The 17,753-nt window shown below is 43.8% G+C and overlaps 1 protein-coding gene across 1 annotated transcript in view; it reads right to left on the bottom strand.

Annotated features, from left to right (window-relative positions):
- LOC102681173 (retinal homeobox protein Rx1-like) overlaps window positions 1–17,753 on the bottom strand; it is a 36,821-nt gene that overhangs the window by 11,054 nt on the left and 8,014 nt on the right. Inside the window, exon 2 of the mRNA XM_006624036.2 lies at window positions 9,942–10,174. Coding sequence (XP_006624099.1) covers window positions 9,942–10,174 — 233 coding nt within the window. The remainder of the gene's footprint in view (window positions 1–9,941; window positions 10,175–17,753) is intronic.

Genomic DNA, 17,753 nt, shown 5'->3' on the forward strand with positions numbered 1-17,753 from the left:
GGTAGAAGAGGAGTTTGAATCGATCACGGTTACGATCATCAACGGTATCCACAAATTTTCATAGCGCAACTTCGTTTCTTGGATCGGATGTCACGTTTTCCAGCCTTGGTAAAAAGAAATTAATCCATCTAGCTCGTCCATCTCGAGATGCGAGATATTTTTTTTAATTTTTCTTTATCCCAATAATATTCGAAAAATTAGCACGAACTCTGAGATCTGAGGTTCGCGTTCCAAGGAAGTTTGCTTCGTTTACGAGAAATCGGTAGGATCGTTTATCTCCAGTTTCGTGGATGCGAGGCGGATCACGGGACAGTTTAGTGTTACTAATCCTTGGGGGGAGGGGGGAGGGGCGCGATTTTCAGGTTGCGCATTCATCGTTCCGGCTCGAGGCCGGCACGGAGTTTGTTACCTGGCCGAGAAATCTCGAACTCTTGAAACGGATATATTTTCACGAAGTGACATTCATCCCCGTCGGGGAGAGTGGCTCGGTTCTGCCTTTGTAAAGGATCCCCTCACGGTTGCATTTTGCATCTATGCGCCGGCTCAAGACCGACCCCGGAGAGAGCGAGAGAGAGAGCGCATGCAGCGGCAAGAAATTCGATCTTAAACCACTCCGGAAAAAAAACGGAGACGAGCCAATGAAGGCGAGGAAAGGAGGGGGCTAGAAACGAAGGGGGAGGCTAAGGGGGAGAGGAGGGAGAGGAGGAGGAGGAGGAGGAGGAGGAGCAGCAGCAGAAACCAGTGGAATTGAATACGTTTGTACCTGAGCACCGACAATGGGCTTCGTAATTCGATTACAAGGACCGCCAGCTAATTGTTAATTGCTGGCCTCAGGACCATATGCCGACAAAGGTTTCATAACATTATATGGAATATTAAAACGAGCAGGCACATGCGTGGATTTTCTATGCGTGTGCCCTACATGAAGGCCCTTTGCTGGCCTCGTAACGCGGTTAGACAAACCACCACCGCCACTGGATCCATCCAGGATCCAGTTGCTTCGTGGGAAAACCCTTCTTTCCTTCCTCCCCTCCCCCTGCTTCTCTCGTTAAATACACCGACTTCTAATTCTGTTCGACTCCACGTTCCCCCAATTTTTCTTTCCTTCAGAATAATTTATATATATATACACGCGTAGAATTCCACGGAGATTTGTTTCTTTTAGGATTAACCCTGTTGGGGTTAAGTTGGTTAGACGATCGAAGAGTTTCCAGAATGGCCTGTTATCGAGGGGATAACTTTTGGGATAAGTTTAGAGCGCGATAGTCTTCGAGAAAACAAAAGAACGCAGTGATACGACTAACTTTCCTCTCGTCCGTAATTAGCGAGATTTTATCGTGCTCGCGTGTCATGCGATATATATATATATATATCGTTAGAGGTCTCGAGTTGTACGCATGCAATATCCTTATCGTCTCCTTCGCATCGAACTCTGAACAAGGAGTCCTCTTTCCGAACTCGTTAACCAACTCGAGGACCGAGTTCGCCGCAATTAATTATCCCCGTAATTGCATCTGTAATTTACGGTGAACGGCGCCGAGGTGACGGGAGCGGTCTTTTTCCAGCCGCTCCTCTCCATCTCTACTCGCGGCTCATCCCCGCTTAAACCCGCCCCCGCGCCGCTCCCACCCTTGGTGTTTAACGGCTAATCTGCCAAATGAAGTGTTTTTGTGTTTGAGCACAACACTTCGTCTCAATAGAGGAGCAAAACCGCCCTCGGGAAAAGGGTTGCTCCGACATGATTGATGCTCGAGGGGGCAGAGCAAGGGTCCGCCAACCCTTTTTAGCCAAGCGCTAAACGGAGTGCTTAATTGAGCCACAGACCTCAGAACCTCGGACAGCTAATCTTCCGAGCGTATTTACGGAAAACGATGGACCTTACGTCCCTCTCACGTGTCACGTTCGCGTGCCACGTTTCTTTTTCCTTCATTCGTCTTTCCAACGAGTTTTCTTTTTTTTCTTCTTTTTCTTTTTTCTCATTCTCCAGAGCCGCCACGTTTTCACGTTTAACTTTCTACGAACCACGCAAGAAGGTATGCGCTTTAAACGGTTCATCGGGTTTTATCAATATCGAATGATAACAGTTCGACGAAAGTGTGGTGAAGATAATGTCGAAAATGTCGAAAAAACGAGATAAAGAGATCTCGATCGATAAAAGTTTCCCCCTAAAATTAAGTTTCTCTTTCCTAACCTAAAAATTCTTCCGGTCACTTACGGAGCGGAAAACGATACCGGTCGAGAGTTAAACGCGTTATCTTTACGCGTTCCTTAACGTCATAAAGTTTCCTTAGTTTTCCCTCAAATTGACACCGTCCTCCGGGATATACGATGAAAATGGCGCGCGCGCGCACATCCCCGATACGCGTACGTGTGTACGCGCGCGCGCGCGCACCAACGAAAGGACGAACACTGGCCCGTAATGGAGTTTCCAAATATTCGGGGAGCCCTCGCTCAATTTCGAACAATTTGCATTTAGGGTGAAGTGCAATTAATAGAAGCGGGGTGTTGTCCCGCGCCATTCCACGCCTATTAACACTATATTCCGCGGGAGTTTAGCATATCGAGGGGGCAATATTGAGTTACGCGACAGTAATTATAATACTCGTTAGACGGCGCTGCAAGAGTTTACCCACTTCGCATGCTCTCGCGAGCCGCAGGATCGAAGGATGTGTTTCTGCGCTGACTCGAGCAACGTCTTCGACAACGTCTGTTGACGATGAAAACGAACCACCGCTCTCAGCCTCGATCCGATTTAAATTGAAAGCGAAGAGAAAAAAAGGGATGGAAACATCAACGAATTGAAGGAATCGAGGAATGTTTGAGCAGCGGGGAAATTGTTTTCTCGAATGAAACGCGACATCTCTTATCTTGTAATTGTTTCGCGAGTTTGAAAAAGTTTATTATTTCTTCGCAAGTTTAGGGTTAGGGTTTAACCCGATAACCCGCCTCGTTTCGTGTAGCTTCGATTAAAAAAAGGGAGGGGATCGATCTTTCCGAGAAATCTAAAGAGCTCGTTCACGCAACTACAACTTCTGCCTTGGAAAGGGTGAATTAAAGGTAATCATCTCGATGCGATCGCTAAGGAGGTGTTGCGAAAAGCATAATCGGTGATAAGAAACGTTCCTTGGAATGGATGATAGATCATGAACGGAAACCGAGCTTGTTTGTTTTCACGAATACCATAATCAATTCCCGTCGATCAATTCGTTTCCATGGTTTTTTAATTCTCGCAGAATTACGCGATATTTCGAACGTAAGAAAAGGTTAACCTAAGATAATCCTATAATCTTTAACAAACCGCGTTTTAAAAACAAACGATCGAAACGTATTTTTCATCCGATCGTAAAACGTTTATTATCCCCATAAAATTTCCTCCAATCCTCCAATTACGCCGAGTTCCATATATTGGAACTCGGTCTCTCGGGCGGATTCGTCTGACTTATTACGTCCGTTACCACTTGACACCCAATCGACCTGGCGCGCGTGGACCCTGCCCCGCGCCGCTCCTCCACCTTTTTCCGCTTCCCTTCGTCCGATCAGAGGAGGAGGCAGACGAGCGGTCTCACCGACGCGATCCATCGCGTTTATTTTTTCTTTTTTTTCTTCTTCCTCTTCCTTCGTGACGGCCTCCGTCGCGCGGCAGGTGTCCCGCTCCCACGATCTTCGCTATTTCCCGCCACCCTATTTTCTCTGTTCTCCGGGTGTCGGGAGGGGAGGGGCCGCTCTCGCGCCTAGCACGAGGCCATTATCTTATTTTCCGCCTGGAAACACCGCACCCACAAGAAAAACGATCTGGATGGGGAGGGGGGGAAGAAGGCCGGCTGAGAAAGCCCATTGGCTGTTCACGCGGAAGATCAGAGGTGCTTGCGTGTAATAACATTTGTATCCGAGATCGTCTTCCTTTCTTCCTTGCTGATCGAGCAAGCCTCCCCCGACGAGACGCGCTTCCCTATATTACGATCGGATGGATAGCCTCGACTATTATTATTAACACACCACGTCGAATAACCACGATTTTAGGATGATGTTATTGACAACATGGGATGGGAGAAAAAAAATGTGAGAGATGAATAATGTCAGTTCAGGATCAGTGAAAGATCCATCGACGATGATTCGAAGGATCGTTAATGTTAGGTTTCTTCTATAATAGCTTATGGAACGGCTCTGATATCGTGAGATAGATTTAAGAGGTTTTCTCTTTCAATTATCGTTGGAAAGATCGTTTAGAATAATCAATATGTAATTTAAGTAATCGTGATGTTTCCCTTTTCCGAAGGGACGCAAATGCACTGTGTATTCTCCGCATTCTAAGCTTAGAAATAATAGGTAGAAAGGCGCCACTTTATCAAGACATTATTTTGATTTATGCTTGCAAACGACCAACTCGCGCGAATACCATTAGTCGGGCGTAACCTGGTGCAAGAATTCTCACTGCCCTTCGCTGAACAGCTTTACGCTGCCACACATGGATATTAATATCACGACGAAACGAAGCTTATGGTTCTCGGTCTAGTGACCACGAGGGTACGAACTTGCTCGATTGAAACCGGGGAAAACAATATACGTATATCCGTTTCGTAATATCGAACAATAGTTATATAATTTATCACGAGACTCATAAAATAACGATATTTCGTTCTAATTTAAACCATTAACAGATTCCATCAAATTCTTAATATAAGAGTTTTAAGTATTGTGTTCGCCTAGTTTTAAATTAACAGTAACATTTCACGCGACAATATTAATATCACTCTCTCTACACTCGATTCATTGTAACGGCGTAAAAAAAGAAAGAAGGCTGAATTAAACAAACGAATAAAAAAAAAACGCGTCCTGATTGAAACCTTGGAACCTCGAAATGATCGTTACGATAAAATAAAGAGAGAGAGAGAGAAAGAGAGAGAGAGAAAAGGTTTCTAATTTCCGAAAAATGGCGCGGCGGTCGCGCATGAGCTCGTTAATTTTCTGCACGCTTTTTCCGCATTGCGTGCGCAATTGCGTCGGAAAGCGGCGCGGAGTCATCGCGCGGAGAAATTCGCGGCAGTATCCATGGTTACGGGCGTTGATCGCCGGCCCGCTAGGCGGAGGCGGCGTGCGTGACTAATTTGACACCCCGTAGATATAGGTGCGCCTAACCCAGACAGTCACCTGCGATTCGTGCCGGCCTCGTGTCGGCGCTAACGATCACGATTTGGCCCCCTAATAAAACCGAATTAAACGCGCCTCCATGGAACAACCAGGCAGCAACGAGGATGGCTTTCCCTTCATCCGATAGCGCGCGATCTTGCTAGTATAGTATAGTCGAATCTTCGATGATACATGTATCATTTTAATAATCGTCGAAATGACGATTGGCTGTTGTCGCGTTACAAATCGATCCTTGCTAATCGTTTCCATTCAGTGACTATTTTGTGATTTTTTTCTCGAATCGTGAACACGAGAAATCTTCGACGAACGAACGGTTTCTACAATGTTAAAGATCAAACGATCCCTTTCTTGACTCGTTCGCGCGACGAGTTATCGTTCGAAACGACGAGGATTAATCGTTTAGGAGGGGAGGGGGAGGATTAGACTATCGTACTAAACGTGGCGTACGAGAAAATAGTTGTAGAACGACGCGTCTCTTGTCTTTGAACCCGGGTTTCCATGCCTACGTGACGGTAAATAACGTCAAGCACCGTGGAAGCCCCTTTTATTTCGTACACACGTTCTTCTTGCTTCCTGGTAAAGATGATTTTCTTGCTTCTTGCAACTAACCCGTTTTCACCCTCCTCCTCTTTTCTTGCGTCAACAATTTCGCGTACGTGGATTCCAGCAATTTCGGTGTTTCGCCGATACGAAGCCCGCGAATTACTTCCGCATGATCGTGGAAAATATTTTTCGAGCGTAGACGCGTGGCGTGGGTTCCGATTTTCTTTGTAAATGGAACGAAAACAGGGAAGATCGGTTTTAAATTGCGCTCTCAAAAGCTTTCAGAAACGATTGCAGCCTCGATATTAGTTTCACGTCCCTCCGCCCAGCCCCGCTGCGCCTCCACCCCCTTGCTACCCACGCCCACCTATCGCGCTCGACGAATGTATTTCTCGTCGTAGGCGAGACCGGTTTCAAATTCTTCCGCGGTTCGGTGTGTGCGAGCGGACGAAAAAAATTGTAATCGAATTGGAGTATTTTTCCAATTGGCAATCGTCGAACGGCCGAGCGCGTCCAACGATCGACCATTCGGCCGCGGTGAATTCTTTCTCTCTTTTTTGCTCCCTCCCTCTCTCTCTCTCTCTCCAAATTAGTTGGCCTACCGCGAAAAATCAATCTGCCCGCTTTTTTCCGCCCGTCTCTTCGTGCCTTTTCCACGACGATTGTCGATTCCATTCTTTCTCTCTCTCTGTTTGCTCGCTTCGTGAAAATACGGCCGGCCATCGATTCGAGTTCCCCGCGGCGAAATGTCACAGCTCTGCCTCGTCGCGATTTCCTCGCGCGCAACGTTTTCTTAGATAATGAATTTCCGTGGATAGATCCTTTTTACTTCCCCTAACTTCATCTCGGTATAATTTGTCTTCGATGATACTCACTAGTTGAACGAACGAAGACATGTGACACGGAACGTTTACACTACGCGAATTGCGCTTTTTAAGTTAAAATATTCGCTTATCCTCCGTGATTGTACACGGATCAGCAGGTGTTTTGCTACAAAGTTAATTTCGACGAGTGGTTTCAAGCTCGCCCTTATATCGATTTCAGTTCTCAGCAAATCGTCGCGTTATACTACGTTTCTTTTTTTTAGACGAACTTACGATCGCGTGACGGCAAACGCGCGTCGACGATGCGCTTAATGGTATAATGGTACTATGGTGAAATTTCGTTATTCCCTGGTTAAGTACGCGAAAGAGGATAAATTATCACGCGGCGATTTGTGAAAGTGTGTTTCGATCGAAGGGAGAAGTGCCGTTTTCGCCTTCCGATTTCGATATCGAATTTTTTATCCATTCATTTCCCGTACACGTTTTTTCATTTGCACATCTAACATCTATTTGAAAATTCATTCTTTTTTCTTTTGAAAATTCCTCGTATTCCATTCCCTTCGTTCTTTCATTCCCTTCTTTCTTTCTTTCGCAGGATTCGATTCGATTTCGAACGTTAACGCATCCATTCTTTTAAATTAACCAAGTTTCGAGAACTCGATACAGGGTAATCGAGATGTGATCGAAGAACCGGAAACATAGATATTAAAGAATATAAGTAATTACAATCCACAACGTAACGTTCCACAAACGAGCCTCGACGATTCTTTTCCTTTCGCAAATCGATTAACGAACACGGTGCATTGAAAACGATGCGTAAACCTGAATTACAATAACGAGCTTAACAAGCAATTCGACGTTTCGATATCGGCCGAGGCGGTGCTGTATATCCAATAAAATCTCCGCACTCCGAGGACGATAATTATCGCGAGAAAACAGTGTTAATCCCCGCAATCAATCTGCCTGTGCGCGTACGTGTATCTACACGCATAGACGCGTATAATATCCATAGACGCGCGTTTGTGTGTATATTTGCGCTTATGTGTGTGTGTGTATGCATATACTCGAGGCAGAGGATGCATGAAAATCTGGAAAACGCGTTTTCCCGGGTCACACAATCGGGCTACGGTGACCACCGACCGGACCCCTACCACCGAAACAACCCGGTTTGTCCAATAAAAGCTCCGTTTCCCTTCGCTATCATCCCCTTCCACTCCTCCGCAAAACCATCTCGTCGAGCGGCCTAATAAATCCGACAGATAGGATTGGCGTGCGCTATCAATTAAAAATGATGAAACCGAACGTGCGTCCGCCTCTTCGTTGCGCCTACCAGCGAGCAACCACCGCCGTTCCTCTCCCTTCCTCCTATCCTCCCATCCTTCTCCTTCGCCCCCCTCGACTCGCAGCCTCGCGGCTCATTCCTTCGCCTTGTCTGCTCGCGTAATAAGCTTAAGCGATTAGGTGTACCTTGGGGGCGAGCTGGCATTTCCCTTCTTCCATCCTTCTTCCTTCTTCTCTTCCGTTTCCTCCTCTTTCCGCTCGGGAGAAGTAGCGAAAGGGGCGGCGGCGAGGATGGAGAAAGAGAGAGAGAGAGAGAGAGAGAGAGAGAAGGGAGAGAGAGAGAGAGAGAGAGAGAGAGAAGGGAGAGAGAGAGAGAGAGAGAAGGGAGAAGGATGGAAGGAGAAAGGTCGGCGAAATTCTTTTGGAGAAAATTGAAAAAAGTGGCATGGTGGCGTGCATGGCAAGTTTTAAACGCAATTTAAATTTTTAATTGCGACTCTTTCTCTCTTCTAAGCTCCCGTCATCGCGTTATCCTTGTCATATTCTTTGTTCCCTCCGCACCTACCATCGCATCCTCCCTCGGATCTCTTTTCTCTTCGTTTCGCTACTCGCTGTTAATTTAAGATGATTTCGCCGTCGATTGAAATGGAGATGACGCTACTTATTCCACTCTCGATGATTGTTTATATACAATTTCTCTTTTTATACGTGTCCATCAATAATAATTATAATTCGATAACGATAAATTTAAACTGATCTTAAAAACATTTCGAAAGGAAAAGAAGTTAAAATGAATCGAAATGTTATCAATGCCGAAAATTTGTACTTGTTTCGATTTTTTTCTCTCAAGTCTCTTGGAACGAAACGAAAATCATCGCCGATCGATCGAAAATCGTGGGAAAAATCGATGCCGATCGATTGAAACGATTGAAAGAAGCAGGTGCGTTTGGAAATGCGGCGTGCTGGCAGCTTATTATCCAACAAAACTGCGCGCTACGTGTTCGTGTACGGGGTTTCGTAGGTGGCACGGTCGGAAAGCTTGCCCCCGGGAGCCTAATCGATGCGTCGTCGCATGCGACTGCGTGCTTTTATCGCTGTCACGCACATAATTAATTTAATTTAGTTTAATACGTCGGGGCCAGCGTCAGCCGGCGATTGCTGTTCCGATTGTTTGCACGGAAACGCTGCCATTAAACTCGGCCCGCTCGCTGGTCGCGCGCACGACACTCGTATCCGCTTCGTTCCAATGAAACAGAGGAAGGGAGGGGAATAATAAATCGGCAAATTCTCGATCGTTAGTTCCCCGATATAAGTCAATCGAGAACCCTAATTTTCTCGGATTAACGTCTTATGTTTTTCATTTTTACATCCCTCATCTTACGTCCCGTTTAATTTCTTCAACTTTTTCGATAAAATCTTTTGTTTCTGCCTTTTTTCTTTTTTCGAAGCCGTTTTTTCGTTCCCAATTTTTTCCGAGCGACGCATTTTTGTCAAAAGGGTGCGAAGGTGGAGAGAGAAACATTGGATCAAATCGTTGTTTCTTTCCTTTCGGCTTTGATTTTCGCTCGAAGAGCGAGGCAACGAGAGATGCCGGTTGTTCAATAAACATCGTTCGTACGTTATGGCACGGCCACGACACGTACCTTTCCATTTTTCCACTTTTCCGTTTATTCACCCCCTCCTTCCTTTTTCGCGAAATCGTTAAGGTAACAGGATCGCGCACCGGTGTCGTGAGGGTTAACGAGTTAATACCTCGTTAGTCGCGTGACTCCGTGCTCAGGTGATTATTTAAAAATGTATGAATATTTTTCGTTTTATCTCGCGAGAAAACGATCTCTCTTGGCCGATTAACAACGCGATTCCCAGACAATTATTCTTTCTAATCCATCGACCGAGATCTTCGATCGCGAAACCGAGTTCTTCTGTTTACGTTATCCCTCCAAATTATACGTCCATTTAATATGGTTTAACGACAACACGTAATTTCACATATACACATAGATATAAAGTTAACCGATCAAGAAAAATCCTTCTAACATCTCTCCAACCTTTCGTTTGATCTTTGACTCGAAACATCTTTGAAAACAAACGCCTCGATCTTCTGTCTGATTCGAAACGAGTTTAATCAATCGTTTTCCAACTCACCTGGACGCGCACTTCCGGAAGATTGACTTTCATAGCGAGCTCCTCCCTGGAGTACACGTCCGGATAATGAGACTTCTCGAAGGCTCTCTCGAGCTCGTGCAGCTGGTAGGTGGTGAAGGTCGTCCTGTTTCGGCGATGCTTCTTCTTCCCGCTGTTCCCGTTCAAATCGTCCCCGCAGCCTGCCCCGAGTTCCTCGTCGCTGCCACCGCCGGTGGAGTTGCAGCTGTTCTCACCTGGAACCCACGGGAGTGGTCAGGTCTCCTCGGAAACGATCGTTACGGTTAATAGGTACGGTAATGGTGATCGATTTATCCCAGTCCCGGCTATTACCTCTATTATACGCGTATAATGCTACCTATAACAAGTGTTGCAACGCTCATCACTCCTCCGGGTATCGATGCGTTCGCGTCCAGCTTCCAGACATTCCCATTTATACCAATTTCATTTCGCTTTAAGGCTATCTCCTTATTGCGATTCTTTTTTATGTTACGAGACGGATCGTGCAAGATGGAACAATTTTCAAAGTTCATTTGACTCTGTTCACATCCACGTACAATTATATTTCTACGTGTAAAATTATTTTTTCGATTTAGAAATCTTCGTTTTAAATTCGGATATGGAAATGTATCGAGGAAAGAATAGAAGAAGAAAGAAACAACGAGATTGATCGAATAGAAGGTAAATTTACGAGGGTATAAATTTTTTAAAAAAATTCGAAACTCTTCTGACTAAACGATTATGCTATAAAATTAGTTTATTGTTGAAAAAAAAAATCAGTCGGAGTTGAAGGTTGATTTAATCATTTACCTTACGGTATAATCGTTCGTTTATACACGTACTTTTTATCGATTTAATGACACGTCAAGTTTTTATACGAATACACGTAAAACGTATTACCATGCGGAAAGTCGCGTGAGCCGAATCGTTCGAGGCCCTTTACCAATTCCCCCTTTTTCGCTTCGTTATTATTTAATCTCACCGCCACACTCCTCCTATAGCCGATTATTGATTAATACGAATTTGTAATTATTAACGGACGATTACAATATCTGTAACGGATCCAAAGCGAGCGTGCGGCAAATTGCAATTGTTGTATTTCCTCGAATCTTACTCGACTGATTAATTATCCGTTCCAATATTTACGAGGCCGTAATGAGTTTACTAAACGAGCAATTTCGAATCTGTCCGCCGTTCGAAAGTGCCGCTAATCGAATGTTGAAACGGTGGAAACCGAAACGGATGGAGCGGCACGATTATTCTTCTTTTCGATATTCGAGGGTTCAACGGACGAGACAAGATTTCCAGAAGAGAATCCGTCGCACCTTGCACGGAAAGATTGTTATTTCCGCGAATATTGTAAGTACGCGCCACGTATACACATGTTTACCGGATGTCAGAATAAAAATTGCAACATAGAGATCGCAATCTTCAACACAGGATGCGTTAAATAATGAAAAGTTTATCTGTTTGTATATATACGAATACGTATATTATATTGCAACGTGAAAAGAGAAACCAGGGAAAGAAAAAGAGAATTTACGAGTTACGATACCTGAACTTAACGCGATAATTGTATTCGTTAGAAACGTTATTTTTAATGTATAACGAGTATTAACTTAGAGTCGTATCCGCGGTTAAATTACAATCTATACAATTTTGACGAAACCGATTTTTATAAGGAGGTTACAATTGGTCGATTACGAGGCTCATTATCGAATATATCGAGCAATCGAAAACGGTGCTTCGACATAGAGACACACGAGGATACGCGTGTCGATAAATTCCGTGACGCACAATCCGGCAATTTATCGTAGAAATCAACGCTTCGGTGCAATTTGCTCGATGCGATGTTCAACGCAGCGCGGCGGAAATTGAGGGGCCAGCTGTGAAAAGGGAAAAACCAGATTTTCGTTGTTTTGTAAGCTCTTTGACAATTGTCCGCTGTATTTCGATCAAAAAAAAAAAAAAAGAAGAAGAAGAAGAATCGAACGCGAAAAAAACAACGTTGCAATGTTGCGTTCTCAACTTTCGAAATATCGATGAATAAATCCTATACAATTCCGCGTAAAGTTTTAATCATCGATGAAAATCCAAAAAGGTGTTTCTCGTGTAATTGGCTACATTTCTGATTAATAATCCGCTTCTTTTCGTCAAATTATTGCCATTTCTCCAATTTATTACGATACAATTCCGTATAAAGTTTTAATCATCGATGAAAATCCAAAAAGGTGAACCCTTCTCAATTGCGAAATATTTGCAATGCTGCTTATGTAACTGATTACATTTCTGATTAATAACCTTCTTCTTTTCGTCAAATTATCGCTATTTCTCCACTTTATTACGATACAATTCCGCGTAAAGTTTTAATCATCGATGAAAATCCAAAAAGGTGAACTCTTCTCAATTCCAAAGTGCGAAGTATTTGCAATGCTGCTCGTATAACTGGTTATATTTCTGATTAATAACCCTCTTTTTTCAAACTATCGCCATTTCTCCACTTCGTTACGATACGAAACGAACGTTATGAGGAAGAAATTGAAGCGCGCCAACTCGTTCGAACGAGTGTTCCCGCGGCCACTCCGTTTTCGTCCGATCACACCTATCACGCCATCTACGCGGCGCGGCTACCGTGCAACGATCACCACACTCTCGTACACCATGCTCGTTCCATATGCATATTTATACCTATCCGCTTTTGTGCGCGTACATACAAAACGCGTATACGCCGATTTCATATCAATTTCGGGACAATCAAAAAGCACCCGGGGTTTCCCGGCTGTGCCAGCGTTTAAACACAACCTCGAACGTTCTAACGCGATTAATTTAAAACGGGAAGGGAATGGAGGACTGTTTTCCGGCGTTCTTCGACCATAACCAAATTCAACAATCGAGCCATGGTATGGCCGTCCAAATGATCCTCTTTTCGCCACGGCCATCCCGACACCCCGTCGGGTATATATATTCAGCCTCTCATTAACTGCATAATTAACCCTCTCTCGCATCGCAGCGTAGCGCATTAGATCGAATTGTGGGGGGTAATCGGGTGGGCTAGTGCACACGGCTACACGGACACCTGTGCGCAACCTACACACGCGCGCGCGTCTCGCGTGATGGCGTGGATCGGTATGGCAGTGTGTGCGCGTGAGTGTGTATACGTGCGCCATCGGGCCGGTGCTAACCAACAGCCTAATAACCTCGCCTTGCCTCGTGATTGACGCGCCTGTACCGGCTAATTATCAACAACAATCAATAATGGCCCCCGAGAGTGCCAACACCATCGTCCTCCTTCGCCCCCCGGGACCTCCTTCGCCCACCCACCCTTTCTTCCGTCCATGCTACCAGACAGAACACCGCGCCCTTCTTCCTCCAGGCTCTAATCGTGGAGAGCCGGTCTAAACGGAGGAGAGCAACTTCTGTTTTAGGACTTGTGAGACTTGTCGTGGAGAGGAGAGCGATGAAAGGGGATAGGATGGAGATAGAGGTGTTAAATGATGACGTTGCTAAGAGATGGAATGTACTTGGATCTTCGCGATTTCTACGAATTTATTTTATTTTTAAAAAATTATTTTAAAAAATTAATTAATCGCTTTCTCTTTTTAGGCACGGTCTTATTTCCAACTATGCACGAATAATATTCGTGGAATATTAGTACGATGGAAATCCAACGATTCTCTCGCCTATACGTGATGATAATAATAATAATAATAATACGTGATCTAACGTTTCAATGAAGCGAATTCGGTCAATCGACCGCTAATTAAAATTGCGCTTCGATAAACGGCGTTCGAATAATCGCCTCGTAATCCGAGATATTTTCGATTCGACGAATTGAATCGGGGAAAATCGCAAAGTCGATGAACGTTAAACGAATTATCACGTGTGTCTACTAGTTAGTAACGGAGTGACAGAGTCGGTGGTCGGACATTTTGGGGGGCGGCAAACGCGGGAATCGCATGCGTTCGGAGGGAAATTAATGCGGGTTACATTATATCCATACAGGGGGAGGGAGTGGGGAGGGAGGAGATACGGAGAGATTTATATAGGTGCGTAGAGAAGGTCCGCGTAACTAGGCGGTGTAAGCTCGTGTGTGTTGGTACGTCTGCGCAATAATTGGTTTCGGCCAGACAGAGTAACCATCGTGATTAAATTCTGCGAGGTGCAGGTGCAGCGAGTCGCCGCCTTCGACTGCGGTGTTACCGCACCGTTCAGCCGTTATATCGAGAGCACCCGTTATACACCGTTTCAAGTGGCTGGAATTTTAGCGGATTAAGGGCGACATCGCGTCGCGGATCGAAAGTTTTCCCTGTCTAATTTCGAAATCAAAATTGATACCGCTATTTCGAGCAAAGTTTCACTTTTAGTTATAGATCGCTCCGTTTACTTTCGAATCGATTTCGTTTGCTTTCGATTTTCACCACACGTTTCTACGTAATTTTCCGTTAATTGAAAGCATAAGCTTTTTTCCATCCTTAAATTGTTCAAGAAAATATGTTTGAAATCTTGAAATCACTGCTTTAAACTTTGCTTAATTAATTTAATTCAAAATACTCGAAGGCTGATATTCGCGAAGAAAAAGATGTCTACGTCGTCGTATACATCCGTAACAGTGTGAACAAATACATTAATGCGATTTTTACTGATCTCTCTCTTTCTCCATGGATTCCCGGAGTCCCGTCAAAGGTGGCCCGTGGCATTTTGAAATTTATCAACGATCAGTGTTGGCCCATTAGAGCCGATGCTCGATTCAGGAGGAGGTTACGATTCCTCGACCGCCTCGTCCATTATACTATCTTCTCGTGTCAATCTCTTAAGTAGCTGGAATGGGTCAGAACCGTTTTACACCGATCCGATACGATCTTGTTTCTCCCACGAACTTGGAATACCAACGCGAGTACGTCGCTTACGTTTTCTTTTCTTTTCCTCTCGCAATCTCAATTATCAATAATATTATATCAAGACTCAATCGGAAAACAAAATTTCAGTCGATCAGAATTTCAAAGAGTATCCACGATCATCAGAGTATTTCGAATAAATATTATTCGCGAGAGTTCGATTATTTCGAATTACTCCCTCTCAAATTTTAACTTGAAAGAAATTCAATCGAATTCGCTCAAGAATCGGAGTGAAAAAAGTTTCGTTCGTGCGAAATTTTAATACACCGAAAAACTCCAATCCCTTTCTCCTCTCCCATTTCAATTCTCGCCTCTCAATGGTTAATTAAATATTACTTATCGTCGGTTACCTGTCAACCATCAAATAGAATAAAATTGATCTCACCGCCATGGGACAACGATTCTAGCCTCCCTTCGAAGCGAAAAAGACGATACCTCCTCTCCTGTTCCTGCCCCTCCCCTCCCGTGAATTCCTGTTTCCTCCTCGTTCGACGTTGTTCGATGTCTCCTCGTCGTTTATACTTAAGCACGGCTGTCGATTCGAAATCTAATTTCCTTGATCGGCGTGGGAGGACAGGGGTGAGACAAGGAAAAGCAAAACGAGAGGAGGAAATAAGAGAAAGAAGATGGTATGCCGTCACACAGAGGGCTTAGCTCGCCGACCAAAGAGGATTACAGAATTTGTCTTCTCGTGGACCGTCACCGGTGCCCTCTTCTTCTCTTCTCTCTCTCTCTTCTCTTCTTCCCCCTCTGTTTCGCTCGTTTTCTCTGATCTTTATTTTCTCCCCTCCCCCTCCCCCTTCTGCCGGCCGCTCTTCTCGCTCCACCGTTTTTTATCTCCGGAACGAAACGCAATGGCCACTTTGCGCGGCACAAAGTTTCGACGGAAATTTCTTCGTAAAAGCCACTGTCACCTGTCGCGTACTTTAATCTGACGCACGGTATCGATCCACGAAAATCGTTTACGCCCTCATAAAGTTATCTTGTTTTTCCGCCCATAGGTCCACGAATAGATGGTGTACAACTTTTGACATCCTCGATAGGATAGGATTATTAAGGGGCATTATTGGGCCCCTTGTTCGACGATCGCGTTTACACATTTTACAAAAAAAGGTGAAACGATCGATTGTCATTGCCGCGATAAAAAGAAAATGTCCTTTCGAAGTTAGAAGGGATTAAAGCGATAATCGTATTAATACGTAAATTTTTCTCTTTCCCTCTGACGAGTTTTAATTGATGATCGTTAATTTTTAATAGACTACGTAATCATTACGAATAAGTTATATAACGAGTACGTGATTTCCAACTGAATCGTAGAGAAGATTGAGAATGGAAACTTGGACTCGATCCCCTGTAATTACATTAACGAATGTTAGATTCAATAATCAGATCAGATACATCTGTTAAAATTAAAAAATTAATAACACGTTTTCCAACGATCGAATTATTAGACTGCTGCTACCGGAGTCGAACCATTAATTTCTGCAGTTTCACGGAGAAACCTGGTTACGCGGTGACTCGTTACCTGAGTAAAAGTCAAGCCTGATCGGATAATCATTTTTTTCTGATCGACTCTTTTACCTTTTTAGAGGGGGATGAATTTGATCATGGGAGGGGAGGCGAGAGGGACGAAGAAAAGTGCGGAGGGAGGGGAGCGGAAGAGGGATAAGGATAAGGAGAAACGCGCAGAACGCGATCTCTCGATCCTCTCGATTGGCAAGAGGAGAGTATCGGGTTCGTCGATTATTCGCGTACCGGTATCGAATTATTAAATTGTCAAAGTGGTGGCGAACCGTCGTTGAAGGAGAAAGAGAGGAAAGAGAAGAAGAGGGAGAGAGGAGAGCGCGCAAGGAGCGCGTCTTAAGAACGGTCGGCGAAAGGCTCTTAAGCTGTCATCAAGTTCTTGCAACAGGGATAAAATTTCCATCTAAACGGGTCAACGAACTGGTAATCATCTCGAGGCGCGTTAATTGAAACGATACCGGAGTTAGAAATTGTTTAATTGATTCGGGGGAGAGAGAGAGAGAGAGAGAGAGAGAGAAAGAGAGACTTTATGCGAGCCTAATTGGACGCCATCTTGCGGCGAAACTTGGTTCGAATCAATGGAAGGAATTGGATTGGCTCGTTTTTACGAACCGATTTGTCAAATGTTTCAAATGGTGAAATTAATTTTTAGAAAATCGAGCGATGGAATCTCGAGGAATTTTTTCGTCCAAGTTCTTCCTTTCCTTTTCTTTTGCTCCTTGATTAAATTTTCCGTAAGTTAATATTTTTTTTTAATTAAATTTAAATTCCGTCGAGATTAATTTATTTAGTTTCTGAAAAATCAAATTAATTTTGTTATTGAAATTGAAAATTTTTCAAAAACTGTGACAAAAAATGTATTTCGATGTATTTTTGTTCAAGAATTCAATTTTCTGTGTACGCATTTAAGTCGCACGTTTCGAAAAATCTTTCGTTAATCGATCGTCGGCCTCAAGAGCGGAAGGAAACAAGTTCCCTATTATTCCATTTAGTCTTACGTCCGTGCATATCGATATTTTACGAATCAAAATCCGTTTATCTTTACGAGATAAACATGGAAGAATTTGTAGAATAATGTAACACGGTTAGAAATTTATTCAAAAATAACATCACTTTCGACTCACTTTAATATTTAATAAACTTACTTTCTGAGAATAACCGATAAAATATTAAAACGAAAACATTAAAATGAAATAATTTAACGAGTTTATCAACTAAATAAATCGCAATTATGAAAAATTTATTTCTTTAATATTTCACCGACTACATCGATGTCGAGCCACGAATAAACAATTAATATTAAAAGTTCACTCGCGTTCCGTGTTACGATACACTCGTTTCTACATCTAAGATTTTTTAAATGCAATGGAAGGGGAGGAAAAAAAAAAAAAAAAAA

Source organism: Apis dorsata, unplaced genomic scaffold, assembly GCF_000469605.1.
Source record: "Apis dorsata unplaced genomic scaffold, Apis dorsata 1.3 scaffold_988, whole genome shotgun sequence".
Lineage (NCBI taxonomy): Eukaryota > Metazoa > Arthropoda > Insecta > Hymenoptera > Apidae > Apis > Apis dorsata.